This window comes from Hemicordylus capensis, chromosome 6 (assembly GCF_027244095.1).
Source record: "Hemicordylus capensis ecotype Gifberg chromosome 6, rHemCap1.1.pri, whole genome shotgun sequence".
In the NCBI taxonomy this organism is placed as follows: Eukaryota; Metazoa; Chordata; class Lepidosauria; order Squamata; family Cordylidae; genus Hemicordylus; species Hemicordylus capensis.
In genome coordinates, this window is record NC_069662.1 from 132,927,549 (window position 1) to 132,947,282 (window position 19,734).

General features: G+C 44.9%; 1 protein-coding gene across 2 annotated transcripts in view; it reads left to right on the forward strand.

Annotated features, from left to right (window-relative positions):
* LOC128330079 (lanosterol 14-alpha demethylase) overlaps positions 1-16,569 on the forward strand; it is a 40,981-nt gene extending 24,412 nt beyond the window's left edge. The window contains exons 6-10 of one of the 2 annotated variants that reach the window (XM_053262345.1): positions 1,886-2,005; positions 4,856-5,051; positions 13,889-13,984; positions 14,497-14,665; positions 15,566-16,569. In XM_053262345.1, the coding sequence (XP_053118320.1) occupies positions 1,886-2,005; positions 4,856-5,051; positions 13,889-13,984; positions 14,497-14,665; positions 15,566-15,774 (790 nt within the window). In that variant the 3' untranslated portion in view covers positions 15,775-16,569. Of the gene's footprint in view, positions 1-1,885; positions 2,006-4,855; positions 5,052-13,888; positions 13,985-14,496; positions 14,666-15,565 lie in introns of those variants that run through there. The other variant, XM_053262346.1, reaches the window with a different exon arrangement.
* Positions 16,570-19,734: the final 3,165 nt, after the last annotated feature.

The following is a 19,734-nucleotide window of genomic DNA, read 5'->3' on the forward strand; positions in this document are numbered from 1 at the left end:
ATGGACTTCTCAAGGGAGATGTGTCTTCACATAATGTGTCCGAAGTACAGGTGAAACTCGGAAAATTAGAATATCGTGCAAAAGTCCATTAATTTCAGTAATGCAAATTAAAAGGTGAAACTGATATATGAGACAGACGCATTACATGCAAAGCGAGATAAGTCAAGCCTTAATTTGTTATAATTGTGATGATCATGGCGTACAGCTCATGAAAACCCCAAATCCACAATCTCAGAAAATTAGAATATTACATGGAACCAAGAAGACAAGGATTGAAGAATAGAACAATATCGGACCTCTGAAAAGTATAAGCATGCATATGTATTCAGTACTTGGTTTGGGCCCCTTTTGCAGCCATTACTGCCTCAATGCGGCGTGGCATGGATGCTATCAGCCTGTGGCACTGATGAGGTATTATGGAAGACCAGGATGCTTCATTAGCGGCCTTCAGCAATTCTGCATTGTTTTTTCTCATATCTCTCATCCTTCTCTTGGCAATGCCCCACAGATTCTCTATGGGGTCAGGTCGGGCGAGTTTGCTGGCCAATCAAGCACAGTACACTGTGTATACTTTTCAGAGGTCCAATATTGTTCTATTCTTCAATCCTTGTCTTCTTGGTTCCATGTAATCTAATTTTCTGAGATTGTGGATTTGGGGTTTTCATGGGCTGTACGCCATGATCATCACAATTATAACAAATTAAGGCTTGACTTATCTCGCTTTGCATGTAATGTGTCTGTCTCATATATCAGTTTCACCTTTTAATTTGCATTACTGAAATTAATGGACTTTTGCACGATATTCTAATTTTCCGAGTTTCACCTGTATAATAGTTTGACCCTGGTCCATTTGTGCCTTGAGGAAAATTCTGGATTGATTTGTTCTATGATCCATTTGTTTGTTTTCCTGGCTGTCCATGGTATCTTCAAAAGTCTTCTCCAGCACCAAAGTTCAAAAGCATCAATACTTTTTCTGTAAATTTGCCATGCTGATGCTTAACTTTAGTACTTAATGCTTTGCTGTGATACCAGTACAAAATAGATTGTTAGACTTGATCTTCCCAAAATATATAGCATTGATAGCATTGATTTCCTAGTGTTTGTTTACTTTGCCATCAGTTTTAGTGGTGGCAGCAGCAGCATTTTCTATGTATCAGTCCTGATTCAGGCTCCTTTGGATGCTACCTTTATGCAGTGCAGCTCCTTCCAATGCTATGGAGATAATGTCAAGAGTCCGACTGAGGAGTCCATAGTTCTGCTGCTTCCTAGGCCACTGTTGCCCTGGTCTTCAGGAGGGGAAGAGTTAAATTTTGGCAGTAAGGGAAGGGGGAATGTTTTGGATCCTTCTGTGTGACCTAGGGTTTCTGACCTTACCAATGTAGGGGGGACTTCCACACCTTGAAGGTATTGTCAGAATGTGCGACAGAAGAATAAATTTGAACAAGCATTTAGTGTGCAGCCTTTGACACAGACTGTCGGGGACTGGATGACAACTGGCTCATTGAAAGCAAACTGTGTCATAGGATGGTAAAAAGGAGCAAGGGAGACTCTTGTATTAGATTCTCATTTTATTTTTGTTAAGTTTGTATTCACCCTGTCTGTAAGGAGGAGTGTATTTTAGGAGTGCCAGTTCAGCATCTCAGTAAGCCTGTTCTGAATGTTAGGCTGAGAGGTGGTGACTTGCCCAAGTGAACGTCATACCTGGGCAGGTGTTGGACCACGTGCTAAGCTGACAGTCTGGCTACTTACTGCGGTTCTTTTTTTTTGACTGGCTTTAACAATTCAAGCAACATACTTTGGTCACTCAAAATTGTTCTCCTACAGACCTGATAAGTATTTACAATTCTTCTTCAATGTTACATACATAGATGCTTTTACATTTCAGGCGCAGAGATAGAGCCCACAATAAAGTAAAAGCTATTTTCTATGAAGTAATCCAGAAACGGCGTCAGTCTTTGAGAAGAGAGGACGACATGCTTCAGACGCTTCTGGATGTTACTTACAAGTATGTGGAATAGTAAGAATGTGACTGGTAGGCAAGAGCATCTACAGACATAATTCCTAGAGTAGAGGGCACTATGCATTAATTGTAACTATAGGTCACTGACCTAAATCTCTGCAGTCTTTATACTGCTGATATTCCTTTTCTTCGCCACCCACCCACACAATGGACCTAGGCTAGATGGTTTTTTGCATTATTTCTGTGATGGTGCTGTGGTTATGGAACTCTCTCTAGGAAGGTACATCAAGCCCTCATGCTCAGTATTCTAAACGAGCTCTTCAGATATTTTTATTCTGCTTTACTTTGCTTTTGATTTTGCTGAATTCTTATAGTTTTAAAGATCCTCATTCTATTGACTCTGCTGCTTTATTTATACTGCTGATTGTGTCTTGTTTTATATCTTTTTCTTTAATTTATTCGAGTTATTGGGTTTTTATTTTATTTACAGCTGTGGGAAGATTTTTTAAAGCAAAAATCAGTGGAAAACACCCCCCAAAGGGAAAAATGTGCCCTACTGCAGTCCAGGAATGCCACCCAAGTCCCCCATTTTTCCACAAAAAATCGTGGGGGGAAATGATACATTTTGTTGTTAAAAACCAAGGCAAAAATTGTTCATTTTCAGAAAATGGCCACCCCGACACTGCGGATACATGAAAAGGTTCCTTTTAGAACCCTTTTTTGGCCACGTATTCCGGGTTTGAGTGTTAATTACCCAACTGTGGATATGCAAAGCTGCGGATAGCAAGGTTTGCCTGTATGGTATTTTTTTTCCACTGGGAACAATCCATATGGCTGCACTTGCCATTCCAATACTGGATAAACACAAAATGGGAAATGTTAACTTTAAATTGTTTGTACATATTTTAGATAGATAAATATATATGCATACATTTGGGAACTAACACATACAAACAATTTTAATTTGTCCACTTAACATTACGATAGGACTCTAGTCAGACATATATTTAAAACAGAAATTAGTCCAGGTCCAAGTCATATACCCAGGGCTGGTATTTCACTTTAAAAACAAAACAGAGGAGTTATCTGCCTTGGGTGCTGAATGCAGACATCTAGTTTGATGCCAGTCTGACTCTCTCTCTTTTTTAAAAAATGTAATGTATGCTTGTCAAAAATGGAAAACAAGTGACTGGCATGTTGAGCAGTGTTAACATGGTTGATGCCAATTTACCTGTGCTGCCGCAGGCTTGCAGTGGACCTTTGCAGTGTTCCCTATAATTTTTTTCATCTGGGCACAGAATGATTTTTGTTCTGGGTGGCAGCATCAAGGCAGTGTGTGCGCACATGCATGCAGAATGGGGCCTTCCTGATTCAACCTGAGTGGGATCTAAAATTAACTGAACTAACATTTTAAAAACTTGTGTGTGCACGCACATGTGCATGCCTTAGAGGGAACACTGGACCTCTGATGGTCTTGCATTTTTGTGCAAATGTGCAGATATTTCTCAAAGTGCATCTGGGAACAGGTCGCTGTGTTAGACTGGAGACACTTTACTACTTGCCAAACTATGGTGTTTCTGATCTAACTAGAACTTTGGAGTGCAGGCCCACTACTTGAAGTATTTGTCCTTGTAGTGATCAGCCCCCCCTCCCCTAAAGAGTTAACAGGGAGTGAACCCGTGGCTTGACTGACATGCTGGTGAACTATAGGGCAGCCAATCAGTACACCAGGTGGGTGCAACCTAGAGAGCAGTTGTGGGGAATTCTTGGAACAGGAATGGCAGTTCTTTGTTAGGGAGAATGACATGTGGCCATCCAGGATGGCTGCAGGATAATAACTTTGCAGATCCTTGAAAGACAGGAGGGTAGGAAACTTGAATTCTCAACTGGAGTTTGGTGAGTTGAAGAGAAAAGGGAAGTTTAGTCAGACTTTGCATTAGAATCTATATTTCTTTGTATTTTGCATATTTCTGATAGTGTTTTATTATAGTTACTTGCAATATAATTGAAATAAGAAACACTAGTCTATGCCCATTCTACCTAGGGCATTGCAAAATACTCTATAAACATTTAAACATGCCTAAGACAACCTACTTTTTAAATCTGCTAATTAATGTATTCTTAAATGTATCTAAAAAAGCTAGAAAGCCTCAGTCGGAAGCAGTCTGCAGTACTTGAATAAAACTGGTTTTTAAAAGTCTTTTCTTTTTACAAACCTCTCCGGGTTGGTTCTTAACTCAGGGAAAGATGGCGGACAGGTGAAGGGGGACTTCTCTGATGCAATCATGTCCTCAAATGGTCAGAAGCTATCAGTTTTCCACCGTAATCAGAGCCCATCCTGTAGTTGAAGGTATTTCCCAAATGCCTCTAGGATCGACAGGAAGTTAATTAGCCAGGATTGCCTATGGGTAGGATTTAGCTAAAGACTGTGTGTTAAACCTTGGAAGACCTCTTCACTGGATATATTTAAGCTTCTCTTAAAAGGAAAAGTGTGCTGTCAAGTCGATTTTGACTCCTGGCGCCCACAGAGCCCTGTTGTTTTCTTTTGCTGGAATACAGGAGGGGTTTACCATTGCCTCCTTCCGTGCAGGATGAGATGATGCCTTTCAGCATCTTCCTATATCGCTGCTGATATAGTACCAGCAGGGACTGGAACCGGCAACCTGCTTATTAGTCAAGCATTTCCCCGCTGTGCCATTAGGTGGCACTAAGCTTCTCTTAGCAATCCTGAAATTATAGTGTGTGTTTTACTTGATTCTAATTATCTGAATTTGTTTGACAAGGAATGAAAAACCGCAAAAGAGATTGTGCCCAATCTGTGACGATACTTTCTTATTCTGCATGAGATTAGTATATTTGAGTGCATAAATGACATAACTTTTTTTTTTAATCTAGAGATGGGCGGTGTCTGACAGATGATGAAATAGCTGGATTGCTTATTGGCCTGCTGTTAGCAGGCCAACATACATCTTCAACTACAAGTACTTGGCTTGGCTTCTTTTTGGCTAGAGACAAATCCATCCAGGAGCGATGTTATGCTGAGCAGAAAGCAGTGTGTGGAAAAGACTTGCCTCCATTAAACTATGACCAGGTTTGTAGATTTTGTAATTCCTCCTCTTCAATATGTCTGTTGTGGTGTATTTGTAAATTGTCTTATAGTTGGAAGGAGTCGAGAATACAAGTTTTCTTCTGAAACCATTCTGGCAGCTTTCAATCTTTAATTCCTTGTGAATATGTATTCCTAATCAAAGCAGCTGTGGAATGATTACTATGTTGGGCCAGCAGATACTGAGAAGTGTTACAAGCTTTAGAACAAAGTCTGAGATTGTTCTTCCGCTACTGATACTGTGATCAAAATTAGAGTAGGATTAAATATGTTGTTGTATTCCAGGCTTTCCTTTTAGTCAAAAGCTACTCAGAAATTATAACATACCTGCACATTTCATTGCTTTTCTCAGGAAAATGTGTACAATTGGGATTAAGTTCTTTCCTAATTGCCACTTCTGTGTATGTTGCTGAGGAAAGTGACTGTTTAAATGTGCATAACTTTCTAGATAACGTTCTATGCATACTACATATATACATATATTATACATATCCCAGTGCTATGAATGATTGGGTGTAAGCCCCAATGAACACAACAGGACATGCTTCCAAGTAATTATGCATGGGATTGCAGCTAAAATAAAAAAATGGCCCTCCATTAATAGAAGTAATTAATGAAAATAACTTAAGACATGCATGCATATAGGAAAGGTCATGACATAAAGCACATTTTAGGAAGCTTGCTTTACAATGGGTGTACATGCATTAAAATGTAAAATTAGTTTCATTTTTTACATTTATATCCCACTCTTCCAAGGAGCCCAGAGCAACTGTACATGGTTATGCTTATCCTCACAACAACCCTGTGTGGTAGGTTAGGCTGAGAGATAAATGACTGGCCCAGAGTCACCCAGTTAGTTTCATGGCTGAATGGGGATTAGAACTCCGATCTCCCCTGTCCTAGTCCAACACTCTAACCACTGCACCACACTAACACCACACTGGAATTATAATGTTCATGGGTGCAGATATTCTCAACACACCAAACTAGTACACACATTCTTAGACACAGGTAGAAAATACCATTTATGAAAACTAGATGTGACTTAAACCTGTCATTTGGGCCTGTCTTTGGGGGTTTTTTTGTTCTGAGTGGGTTTTTTTTGTTCTGAAATAATAGTTCTGAGTGTGTTTGGCGAGTTGTATGTGTGTCTGGACTGGCTGTGTGAAAGGGTTAAATTCCCTCCCCGCCCCCATTCTAGTGCTTTGATCTAGATTGCTCCACCCCCCCCATAGTTACTGTTAACTTAAAACAAACATTGCACACACCATGTAGGGCCAGTGTGTGTAAAGTCATGTCTGGTTCTCCTTTCTCTGCTGCTATAGGTCCAAGGGCGTCTGATTGATGGGTTATCTTGACCCACATAACTCCAAGAGGCAGGACAATGTGATTAGCAAAGCTTTATGTTCGGGAGGAGCAGGCCCCTCTGCAGTTCTTTTTGTCCTGCAAAAGACTCCAGGCAGACTCCTCAGCACTCAGCGCTGCTACTTTCGTTTTCTCTTTCCAGCTCCCGCTTTTTTGTCCCCCCCCCCGCTTCTCCTGGGCCACAATTTAATGGCAAGACCCCCAGAGTACTACATGTATGCGTTCTGAGGGGGGGTCTTCCTTGGCTGCCCATTTGCCTCCACTGCCACCCGCGACCCCTCTTAAGAGCCTGCAGTTGTGGGCGGTTTGCTTGCAGCCCGCAGCTCTTCCGGAGCCAGAGAATGCCACCGGTCAGCTGTTTGGCGGCGTTCCAGCTCCCTCTAGCGGTCAGCTGCTGAGCGGGGAAGCGGGCTGGGGAGAGCTCCTGCCTCGGCGTTCCCCGGCTCCCTCCTGCCGCTCCCAGACGCTCCAGGGCAGCCGGCCTCAAGAACACCGACCCCAGAACCTCCCAGGCCCTCATCAAATCACAGACCCGCCGGAATGGCATCCGCGCCCGCACAACAACAAAGCCTCGGCAAGGCTGGCAGCGGTAGGAGAGGACATGGCTGCAGATACTGTGCTTCCCAGGGCACAGCCACAGCAATGGGTGGTCACCAAGAGCACCGCTTCAGCCCAGCAGGAGGTGATGAGCGCGGCCTATGCAGGGCCTAGTCAATCTGCTGACCCTTCAACGGGGTACCCCTTGGGATCATCTAGCCCAACCCCGTGCAGCCCTTCTTCTAGAACTCTAACGCAGTTGCCATCTGATATGCTTACCTCATGGGGATTGTGGATAAAGAATCTTCTCTCCACCACTTTTGAAAAATATGATGCCTTGCAATCAAAAAGGCGTAAGCACTCTAGGCAGTCCTCCAGGGCCTCTTCCAGTGCTGAATCATCACCTTCTGAAACTCCTGCCCCTAAATAGGCAAGGAAAAAGAAAAAACATATTAAAAAAATCCAAAAAGTCCAGATCCAGGTCCAGGCAGCGGGAAAGCATTGCCCACTCCTCCGAGGGCTCTGATCAAGGGTCCCCTTTCCCCGGGCTCACTTCCCTCAGGGATATGGTGAACTTGGCTAGCAAGACTGCCCAGGGTGTGGCTCTAAGACAAACTCCTGGCTCTCCTGGGGATCCCATCCACCCAGCAAATCCTATAGGCCATGAGGACCAGGACCACCCTTGTTCTGAGGGCGAATGGCCTGACTCTCTTGAACTAGACTCTCCTGAGGCGCCCCTCAGGCTTTTTCAAACCCCAGAGTTGGCCCCCCTGATGTCCAAAACTGTAATGGCCCTGGGGCTTGCCCCTCCTGCCTCTCAGGAGGCCCAACCAACTGGTAAAAGTGCTTTAGTTTCCCCCGGCTCCAAGCAGTCTGTTATTTCTCTCCCACTGCCTAAGCAGTTTGTGGAAGCGGCCAAGGCTGAGTGGTCGCTTTCCACCTCCTTTAAAACAGCTACTGCTGTGGCTAACACATTGTACACCTTCCAGCAAGAGGGTAGCGAAATATTCAATACGCCTCCTACAGATGTGCCCATGGTCCAATTGATTTCTGGTTCGGTCCTGTCCAGAGATGGTGAGTCTGCCCTCAAGGACCCGGCGGACAGACGCATGGAGGGGTCCCTAAAACGCATTCATGATTCTTCAGCCTTATGCATGAGGACCTTGGCGGCAGCCTCTATGGTAGCTCGGGCTTCCCTTATCTGGCTGGATGATTTGATACAAGATCCTCCCTCAGACTCAGTCAGACTGCGCCAGACGCTCTTAAAATTGCATAAGGCGCAAGCATTCATGGCAGATGCCACCCTGGATGGCCTGCGTTTTGCCGCTAAGGCAGCTACTGCCCCTGTGGTAGGCAGGCATCACTTATGGCTTAAATACTAGGGATGTGCGAATCGATTCGGATACAAATCGATTTGTACCCGAATCTAGCTGATTCGGGTGATTCGGAGACAAAACAAATCACTCCTCTGGTCCATTGGCTAGATTAGGGTACAAATCGAATCGCGGCTGATTCGATTCAAATCGATTCAGGTTTCAGATCTTTCCTATTAATCTCCCCAGATTCCCAGCTTTCATTTTTTTAAAAAAGGTAAGCTCTAGCCCTTATAGAAGTGGAGTTATGGAGCAAAATGTGTGGTCACTATTTTTTAAGTGTTTGGATTCTTTGGTGTATAATAACTTTCACTCAATGAATCCTTATGAGGATTCATTACACACCTTCATTTCTTCTATTCATTTTGACTGTCTTTTAGACAGTGCCAATTGTCAACTGCCATGTGCCAACTACACCCCACTCCCACCCGCAAGGCAGTGAGGTACTACTCAGTTTAAGTTAAGTGCCTAATGGGTAGAAGCTACCAACCAAATTGCAGAAGGATTGGGCAAAGGGCTGGTTTTTGGTGAATTGTTGAAGTTTTCTATAGGAAATCATGTAGGTTTCAGCAGCCCCATAACTGTACTTGGGGGGTGCTGGGGTGGCCCAGAGTGAGTGGTGGTGTAGTGAACAGAGGGTGCCAGCCATCCCCATGGGTTTCTAGCCCATGGGGTTCAGGGTTCTGTTAGAAACAACAGAGGTAGATTCTCTGGTAGCAAATTATTATTATTATTATTATTATTATTATTATTATTATTATTACAAATGAGATTTTTCAATACAAACCATGAATCCACTCTCATTTGCTACCATAGAATCTATACTCAGACCACCTCAGAAACAGAACCCTGTACCCCATGTGTTAGCAATCCCATGGGAGTGGCTGGCACCCTATGTGCACTACACCACCACTCACTCTGGGCCACCCCAGCGCCCTCCAAGTGCACTTGTGGGGCTGCTGAAACCTCCATTATACCTTATAGGGGAAAACCTTAAAGATGAGTAAATTTCAACTATTCACCAAAAACCAGCCCTCTGCCCAATCCCTCTGCAATTTGGGTGGTAGCCTCCACCCATTAGGCACTACCACCTCACCACACCCTTTCACCCCAGATTCCACTTTATGCCCCAAATCTGCCTCAAAGACACTAAACCTTCAACAATTCACCCAAAATCAGCCCTTTGTCCAATTCCTCTGCAATTGGGGTGGTATCCTCCACCCATTAGGCACTTATCTTAAACTGAGTACTACCTCACTACCTTGTGGGTGGGAGTGGGGTGTAGTTGGCACATGGCAGTTGACAATTGACACTGTCTAAAAGACAGTCAAAATGAATAGAAGAAATGAAGGTGTGTACTGAATCCTCATAAGGATTCATTGAGTGAAAGTTATTATACACCAAAGAATCCGAACACTTAAAAAACAGTGACCACACATTTTGCTCCATAACTCCACTTATATAAGGGCTAGAGCTTAGCTTTTTTAAAAAAATGGAAGTTGGAAATTGGGGGAAAATAATAGGACAGATCCAAAACCCGAATCGATTCGATTCGGATCAGCCGCGATTCGGATCCGAATTGAATTTGGGGTGATTTGGATGGGTCAGATTCGGATCCAAATCTAATCAGGGCTGTTTCGATTCGGTTACAAATCGAAACACAGACAATCCGAATTGCACACCCCTATTAAATACTGGCAAGTAGATGCCACATCTAAGACAAATTTGGCTTCTGTCCCATATGATGGTCAAAAGCTGTTTGGGGATGCGGCTCTCAATGAGGTCCTTATCGAATCTTAAGGACAAGAAAAGGGCTATGCCCTCTGCAGCCAAAAAAACAGAACCGTCCCCAGGGCAGACGGTACTTTCAGTCCTTTTGATCATCCTTCGTGGGCAGGGACAGGGGGTCAAGGGCTCATCGCCCCTACTGGGGTAGAGCCAGAACTTCTAGACAGCAGTTTGGGAACCGGGCCTCCTTCTCATCCCAATCCAAGCAACCTAAACAGCAGACATGAAGGGGCGGGAGAGGTACCCCTAGGTGGTTGCCTCTCCTCTCACTGGCACACTTGGGAGGCCACCACATCAGATCCGTGGGTGCTCTCCACCGTAAGGGAGGGCTACTCCATAGAACTGTCCAGCCAACACCCCCACAGGTTTCTTCCTACACCCTCCCCCAAACACAAAACAGAAATGCCAGGGCCTTCAAGAGGCAATTCGTCACCTTCAGGCCATCGGCGCCATAGAACCAGTGCCAGTCCATTAACAAGGTCTGGGCGTCTACTCGATCATCTTTACCGTGCCCAAGAAAGACGGGTCGTTGCGCGCAGTACTGGACCCGAAGCACGTCAACCACTTCGTCCGCAAGCGCACCTTCCGCATGGAATCCCTGAGATCCATCACAGAGGCGCTGCATCACCTAGATCTGCTCATGTCCATAGACCTCAAGGAGGCCTACTTACACATGCCCATTCACCGGGACAGTCGCTATCTCCTCCGCTTTCTGTATGCAGGAGTGCACTACCAGTACAAAGCTCTCCTTTTTGGTCTCTCAGCCCCACACATTTTCACGAAGGTCCTGGCCCCTGTGATAGCGCACCTCAGACTTCAGGGTGTGAGGATCTTTTGGTATCTGGACGACCTTCTTCTTCGGCTGAAGTCATGCCAGTCTGCCCTGGTGGACCTACAGACCACCCCCCACATGCTCAACGCTCACGGGTTTGGCATAAACAAGGCAAAGAGTCAACTGCTACCAGCGCACCAGATTCTCCACCTAGGAGTCCTGATAGACACTCAGCTGGACAGGCTCTTCCTGCTTAGGGACTGAAGACATACCCTGGAAACAGAAGTACGCCAGGTCCTGAAATCCAATCACACTCCTATCATGGCCCTGTCCAGACTCCTAGGCCTGATGGTAGCAAGCCTACAATCCATCCCCTGGCGACGTTCCTACCTGAGGCTCCTGCAATGGTTCCTCCTTCCATTTCATGCAGACATAGCGGTCAAGTCCAGCAGACAGGTGAGCCTTCCCCAAGCGGTTCGGCATTCCCTACAGTGATGTATCACCACCCCACACCTATCGATGGGAAAGGAGTTCCTAGACCACCCCCAGGATCATCGTTGGTTGGGGAGCTCACTGTCAACACCTCTCTGCACAAGGAAAATGGTCGGCATAAGAACGTCGACACAGTATAAACTGGCTAGAACTCAAAGCCATTCACCTAGCCCTACAGGAGTTTGAGGCCTCTCTGCTTCACCACCACGTACTGATCCGCATGGATAATACCACGGCAAAGGCCCACATGAATCGACAAGGAGGTACCAGGTCCCGGTCCGTCCAGGTGGAGACGACGTTACTGTTCCACTGGGCGGAACTCCACGTAGCATCCTTGATGGCACACCACGTGCAGGAGGATCTGAATACTGTAGCGGACTGGCTGAGCCGCTCGGACCTCCTCCCAGGGGAGTGGCGGCTGCATCCGGAGATCTTTCTTCTCATCACGGAACGCTTCGGATTTCCTCTAGTGGACCTATTTGCAACACCTGCCAACACTCATCTACCCCACTTCTTCATGAGGTTTTCCTGCCGCCAGGCGGAAGCAGTGGATGCTCTCTTGGCACCATGGCCGCGGGGCCTCCTCTATGCCTTCCCTCCCACCCCTCTTCTGGCGAGGATCCTTCGCAGAGTAAAACTCCTTTGAGCCCAGATTGTCGTGGTGGCCCCGTACTGGCCACGGAGGCCGTGGTTTGCAGAGCTTCTCAACCTTGCCTCGGAACCTCACCTGTCACTGCCTGTTCGACCAGATCTTCTACAGCAGGGTCTGGTTTCTCATCCGGATCCAGGCTGGTTAAAGCTAGCCACCTGGAAACTGAACGGCGCCTCCTGAAGCACCATGGATACTCGGCATCAGTCTTAAACACTATGCTAGCCTCCAGACGTTCGTCCACCAACCGGATATTTCAATCTACGTGGAGAGCCTTCCTACGCTGGTCAGACTGTCATGGGGTTCCGAGAGGCTCAGCCTCCATCTCTCACCTTCTCCAGTTCTTGCAATACGGTCTGGACAAGGGCCTCTCTGCAAATACCCTGAAACGCCAAGCTTCTTCCCTCGTGGGTCTAATTCCGGATACATATAAGGGTGCCGGCCGGCGCCATCCATACCTGAGACGTTTTCTACAGGGTGCCACTCTCCTGTTCCCTCCGGTGGTTCATCGCTTTCCCACCTGGAAGCTACATACTGTTCTCAAGGCCCTCCAGGGTCTCCCCTTCGAACCCTTGTCCTATATATCCTTACGCATACTCTCACTGAAGCTCGCATTTCTAGTAGCCATTACCTCTGCGCGCAGAGTTTCTGAGCTCCGGGCTCTTTCCGTTCACAAGAACCTCTGCATTTTTTCTGAGGACTCTGTGAGGTTAATCTCAGACCCCTTTTTTCGCCCGAAGGTAGCATCCCCTTTTCACATGTCCCAAGATGTAGTGCTACCTTCCTTTTGCCCTCACCCGGCTGAGAAAGTGTGGCATAAGCTGGACGTCCGCAGATGCTTAAAAGCCTACATAAAGCGGACCAAACAGATTTGGACTTCCGAGTCCCTATTCGTGTCCTTTCTACCACTATCTATGGGCCAGCCAGTGACACCCGCCACCTTAGCTAGGTGGCTTAAGGTGTGCATTTCTCTGGCATATGAATCCCAAGGCCTTAGGGCACCCACCAAGGTTTTGGCCCATTCTACCAGTTCAGTGGCCACCTCAGCGGCCTTCTCTACCAACGCCCCCATCCAGGATATCTGCCGAGCGGTGACCTGGCGGGCCCCCTCTACCTTTACCAGACATTATAAACTAGATATGTATGCATCTGCCCAGGCAGCGTTCGGGAGGTGCATCCTCCAGCAGGTGCTCCCTGCACGGTAGTTGCTGGTACCCTCCCTATTGGTACTGGAGCTTTGGTATGTCCCATCAGTCAGACGTCCTCAGACCTATAGCAGCAGAGAACGGAGCATTGGTTACTCACCGTGAAAGCTCCTTCTTGCTGAGAGGTCCAAGGGTGTCTTGACCCTCCCTTGTGCCAGCTCCTACCATCCAGGTATCAGGTTGTGCCTTATTCTGCCATGTGTTTACTGTAGGTTGGCCTAGTTGGCATTTTTTCCTGTTTTGGATGCGTTTTTTGACTCGTTTTTTCACCTAGTTTACCAGACATGGCTTCGCATCGTTGTACCTGTTGCTTCTGGTACTAAAAGAACTGCAGAGGGGCCTGCTCCTCCCGAACTTAAAGCTTTGCTAATTGCATTGTCCTGCCTCTTGAAGTCATGTGGGTCAAGATAACCCATCAGTCAGACGCCCTTGGACCTCGCAGCAAGAAGGAGCCTTCACGGTGAGTAACCAATGCTCTGTTCTCCTTTAATTATAATAGGTGGTGTTTAGCTTTATAATTAGAGCACAAATTATGGCTGGCTAACTGCAGGAGTTTTCAGTAGGAAACTACCATAATGTTACACAAACATGTTAAATATTTTGAATATATAGGAAACTAACAAGGCCCATCTTATTTGTAGCTCAAGGATATGAGTTTGCTGGACCATTGCTTGAAAGAAACCTTGCGACTTCGACCTCCTATAATGACTATGATGAGAATGGCTAGAACTCCCCAAGTAAGAACCTTTGTTTAAATTTAGTGGTGTATGAAACCAGGAACAATGTATGAAAAAATACACAAGAGTAGCTCCAAATAGGGAAGTTGTGAAGTTTATTTTCAGTTTATACATAATAACATGTAATGATGACTGAGGCATAAAATAAAGTTCTCACCCCCTTTTTTCACTTTTTCAGTGAATGCTGCTGGGCAGAGTGCTAGTGAGAGTGGGCAGAGTGCTGCTAGTGCTAGTGAGTTTGTAGAGTGCTGGGTACTCTGGGGCTTATTTAATGTAGACTTCAATCCTCAGTATTTTTCCAGCTGTGTCTGTGTTCATTTCTAGGTAGGTACAGCACAGGAGAGGATTGTTTATGAATTCCATAAATAATTGGCAGCTTAACATTTAAAGATGTTAACTAATGTAAAATATTAAAAGCCTTTACAAAACTGAATTTGAAGGACAACTGTGAATTTGTGATCTTTAGCAGAACAGTGTATAAACATTTCTTTATTAAAAATTGTTGCTTTTAGACTGTAGCTGGCTATACAATTCCACCTGGTCACCAAGTTTGTGTATCTCCAACTGTCAATCATAGACTTAAGGACTGTTGGGCAGAAAGCTTAGAGTTCAAACCAGACCGCTACATCCAAGAAAACCTTGCAGCCGGAGAGAAGTTTGCATATGTACCATTTGGTGCTGGTAAGTTGGTTATATTAAGTGTGCCCTAAATTAACTTTACAGTTGTTATAGCATTACCACTATTGGGGTTTTAAACAAGAAATATTTAAAATAAAATCTGCTTTGCAGTTTGTTTTAGACACTTCCTCCTAAATGAATGCATGTCTGTGTTTTCATGCTAACCTAAGTGGAAGATCTGTCTTGCTGGCTAAGAATCGAGCAACATATTCTTATGATTCTTAACACCATAATTTTGAGTTCTGATTGCCAGGGAGCTGGCCAGGCCTTTGAATGTCTCATGAGATAGAAGCTTGCTGGTTCAAATCACGCTGGTATGTTTCCCAGACTATGGGAAGCACCTATATTGGGCAGCAGCGGTATCGGGAGGTGCTGAAAGGCAGCATCTCATCCTGCGCAGGAGATGGCAATGGTAAACCCCTCCTGTAGTCTACCAAAGACAACCACAGAGCTCTGTGGGCGCCAGGAGTAGAAATCGACTTGATGGTACACTTTACCTTTTTAAGCCACAGTTATAGCAAATCATTGAATTCCTGGCCATAAGCATAGTAGATAGAATATGCTTATAAACTGTAGTGTTAAGTCAAGTGATTTACTTGACTTGGTTTACTTAACTATCCCTGCTAAAAGAGCAAAGAGGCACCTTTTAAAAGTGGCGATTCTCTTTATTTAGCAGGGGAAGAGCAATTGTCCCTATCCATTCCCAGCACAGCATCCCTCCCGTGGCTGTTGCTGGTGTCTATCGTATATTTCCTTTTTAGATTGTGAGCTCTTTGGGAGACAGGGAGCCATTTTATTTATTGATACCTATCTAAACTGCTTTGGGGACTTTTATTGAAAAGTGGTGTATAAATATTTGTCATATTCATATACTTTAGTCTCCTCCTGTGGTTTTCATTCTAGGTCGTCACCGGTGTATTGGAGAGAACTTTGCTTACGTTCAAATTAAGACTATTTGGTCAACTCTTCTGCGTTTGTATGAATTTGATTTGGTGGATGGATATTTTCCTACCATAAACTACTCAACTATGATCCATACTCCCCAAAACCCACTTATTAGATACCAAAGGAGATCACATTCTGAGACGCAACTTTCTCCAACTAAACTGTAGAGAAATGCTTCTTTAGTTATGCAAAGATGATTAAAGAAGAGCTGGTCACGGGCAGTAGTATTGTGAGGAAATGTGAAAATGTTTCTCTTAGAATTCTTATCCTGTCTTTCTTAATATTTCTAACTTTTTAAACTTGGATAAGCCCCACAATTCAAACATAGTCAATTTGGAAATAAAAGTTAATGTGTGTACAAAACTAATCTTGGGTTGGTTCATAAATTACCTGCCACCTTTTGATACACATAGATTGATTAGGAATAGGAGCAATCTGTCTTGTCCTTTACACTATTAAAAACGAAAAAACCAGGGTTGAGATTCACTGAGGACTGTAAAAATTGACATCATTATGACTTGTAAAACTTGCCATATTGTAATGCTCTAAGATTAAACTAAAGGTTATGGATTATGAGCACCATATACATGCCTTGGAAGGTGTCAAGTATTTTAAGAACTGACACATTTCCTGTATCTTTTAGAAATTTGACATTTTCTGCAGTTTAATAGGTGAATGTTTAGAATTACTGATTAAAATGAATCTTGTTGCCCACCTCACCATCTGAGATCTCTGTATGTATGAACTTAATGTGATTGGTGTTTGTTGTACTGAAGGTGTTTCAGGCACTAGAGAGAATACCTTTTTACAGCATCACTCAGCTCTGAACCAAGAAGAATAAAGGACATGACAAATGACTTAACTACTTAGCATGTATAGCTTTACTCCTGTGTGGATTCGTAATTAAACATTTATGTCTTTATGACCTGCTGGAATATCAATAAAGTTTTTAATGAAATACAGTGAGGTGTGTTTACACAGAGTGGCACGTTTATGCAATCTTTGGCAGGTGCAGTATGTTATGGCTGGGCGCAGGCTCAGACTGGCCTGCCGGATGCCGGGTGCACCCCTCGCCTCTGCGCCCTGCTTCCTCTGGATTTGCGCCCTCCGCCCTCTTCCTGAGCTCCCTCCCGCCAGCGCTTGCCTCTCTCTGCAAGGAATCTCTTGCAGGGAATCTCTGCAGCCAGAGACAGGCTGCTGTTTCAATCGGGCGGCTTCCCTTCCCTCTCTGTCTGCTCTGCATTCTGCCAGGAGGGTGCAAGAGTGTATTTGCACGCCCTCTGAATGAATGTGGAGTTTCACGGAGATCGGCAGTAGCAGAGAGTAATGCAAGGGTTAATGTTTCTCCCAGCCCGATTGGTTCTTCTGGAGTCTGTCTTGTGCTCCTCCCCCCCCCCCCATTTGTAATTACAGAGCCCGCCAAGCTGCTTGGTCTTGTTCAAGAAGGAAATGCAAGCAACACATTTGGTAAGAAAAACCCCAACTATTTGCTGATTGTACCGTGTTGGCTCTCCCCACCCCCGCAGGAACCGTGTGTGTTTTGTACAGGCTACAGAAGTCTGTGTGTGAAGCTTAACTGCTCGAGTGCAAACTTAAGAAAAATCCTCATCCCTACAGTATACTTTTTGTGAGGAAATTAGTCAAGCAAAAGTATTAAGAGCTTTGAAAAGAATGGTATGGCAGGGGGGAGGAGCAATACTCTAACAGGTGTAATAATAATAATAATAATAATAATATTTTTAAAAAATGTTCTTTTTGTTCCTGCCCCTATCTCTAATCTGGTCTCTGTGTGTGGGTTTCTTTCTCCCCACCACCACCCTTATTAAAAATATTGATATGCAGCTTTTTCAAGCAACAAAGTTCTCAAAATGGCTTAAATAACAAAAGACGACAAAATGGCTCTCTCAACATGTTTCCCCTTTTAAACATTTTTATTTTATTTTGCTCTGTGCTTCTAGCAGGCTCCCCCACCAAAAGTCTATTTTTGTACACTTGCTTCAAAACAAGGCTTTGCAAATCAGTTCACAAGAAACTCATTTTTAAAACCCCTTTGCCCATGAAACTCCTTTGCCTCTGAATCCCAGTTGCAGGAGAGAAGGCATGCCCTCAGCTCCTGCCTGTGGCTTCCAGAGGCATCTGGTGGGCCACTGTGCGAAACAGGACTAGATGGGCCATTTGGGGGCTGATCCAGCAGGGCTGTTCTTATGTACCATGATTGGTTGTCTTTAAATTCTACAAAATTGGGGTTACTCTATATATGACATTCTGCTGTCCTATTTGAAATCAAAATGGTGTCTTTTCTTTCTGTATTGTATAGACACACATCTCAGACTTCTGCCTCAGAAGGCTGGATGGGGAAGGAGCAAGGCTGGAGGGGAGTCCCTGCTTGGAGAGGGAAGGAATCAGAGCTGGTTGGCCTGGCTGGGGTACCTGGCCATGATGTGAGGCTCTCCTCTCCTCTTTATCCACTCCCTTCCACCAGTTATTTATTTTCTCCCCCTGCCGTCATTTCTCTTCACCCCCATTTCTCTGCAATGATATGCTTAAATGCTTTGAAATTCTATGAAGCTATATATATTGTTAGGAACTGAAAATAATTTTCCTCTCTTGGGTAGGTGTATAGGGCTGAGGGCTGAGAGGGCAGGCTTCCTGTGGAAATTGGTGGGGAGAGGGAACTTAAAACAGTGCTATTGTAGTGCTATTAAGATGCCACCCACTTCATTTTCTAACAAACTTGCAGGAACTGGATTACATAGGAACACATATATCTAAACTATTTTATTAGTATAGAATTGTGCTTCTTAATAGTTACAAGTGATACTTCATTTGAAATATTTATAGTAACCTATAAGTAACAGAAAACAGAGGTCAGATATAAAAAGTTAACAGAAAAAAAATAATTATTAAATGAAACCAAAAAAGTATGGTGAAACCCACCCATTCTGCTTAAAAAATTGTAAACTGCCCTGAGCCATTTTGGAAGGGCGATATAAAAATAAAATCAATCAATCAATAAATAATAAACCTGGCGCCCTCCTCACATAAATTCCCCTGCCCTCTCAGTGCCCCCAGTCCCGCCCTGGTTGGGCGCAACTGTAGCAGCCAAAATATCATCTTTAAACAGAACAGCTCTTCTCTGCTGTCAGAAGGGGACATTTCACGTGGATTATCCTTCCTCATGTGCTCCAGTTAATTAGCTTGAGGCTTTATAAGTCCCAGGAAGGGTATCCCCCTGCCCAGTTCTTCCAGTCCTGTGGTTGCTCCAGATATAGCTAGCCTTTTGTCCTCCAGGAAAGCCTTCTCTGCATTTCTGACCTTCTTTACAGCCTCCTCCTTCTCTTTGTCTTTGTCTTTTTTTTAACTCCTGGCTTTCCAGCCAGAGTGTTCCTTCTCCATTCTCTTCACCACTTTAAAAAAAACATCTACTCAAAAAGTTTGTTTCCTTTTTCTCCTTCGCTGTAGAGCAATCAAATTGACTAAGGCACGCTTTAGTGCCCAAAGGAAAGAAGAGAAACCCGCTCTTCCCTCCTTCGAGAAGGAGCGCAATCGCTCGCTCTCAGGCAGCAGGCCCATCGATGACCACATGGTCCTTGCTGGTGCCGCTGGAAACAGGAGGAGGAGGAGGAACTGAATCCCTTGACCCAATGGAAAGCCCTTGGGGCCTGAAGAAGAGTAAGAGGATTGCACCCCTGGCACTGGGAGCGCCCGGTTGCTGGTGGTTTCCTCCACCTCCCCAATGGAGCCACCAGACGCTGTGGAGGAGCCAGCAAGCCCAGTGGCCCCGCCTGCGCAGCCTTGCAAATGCCCGCACAGGCCCCAGACTCCTTCAACAACTGGGGCCAACCATCCTCCACAGGGGCCTGCTGAGTCCATCAAGGTTCCAAAGGGGCCAGCTGACCCACCCAAGGTTGGGAGGGGTGGGAGCACCCCTCCCAACCACAAAAGGAACTCCTCCTTCCACCCCCTAGTGGCCAGGGGGATGATTGATTGGTTATTTATTACATTTATAGACCACCCCGTCCAAAGGCTCTGGGTGGTGTACAAGTTTAAAAAGACATAAAAACAAACATGCAATTTAAAACACACTGCTTAAAAATATATAAAAACAATTCAAAACCATTTAAAAC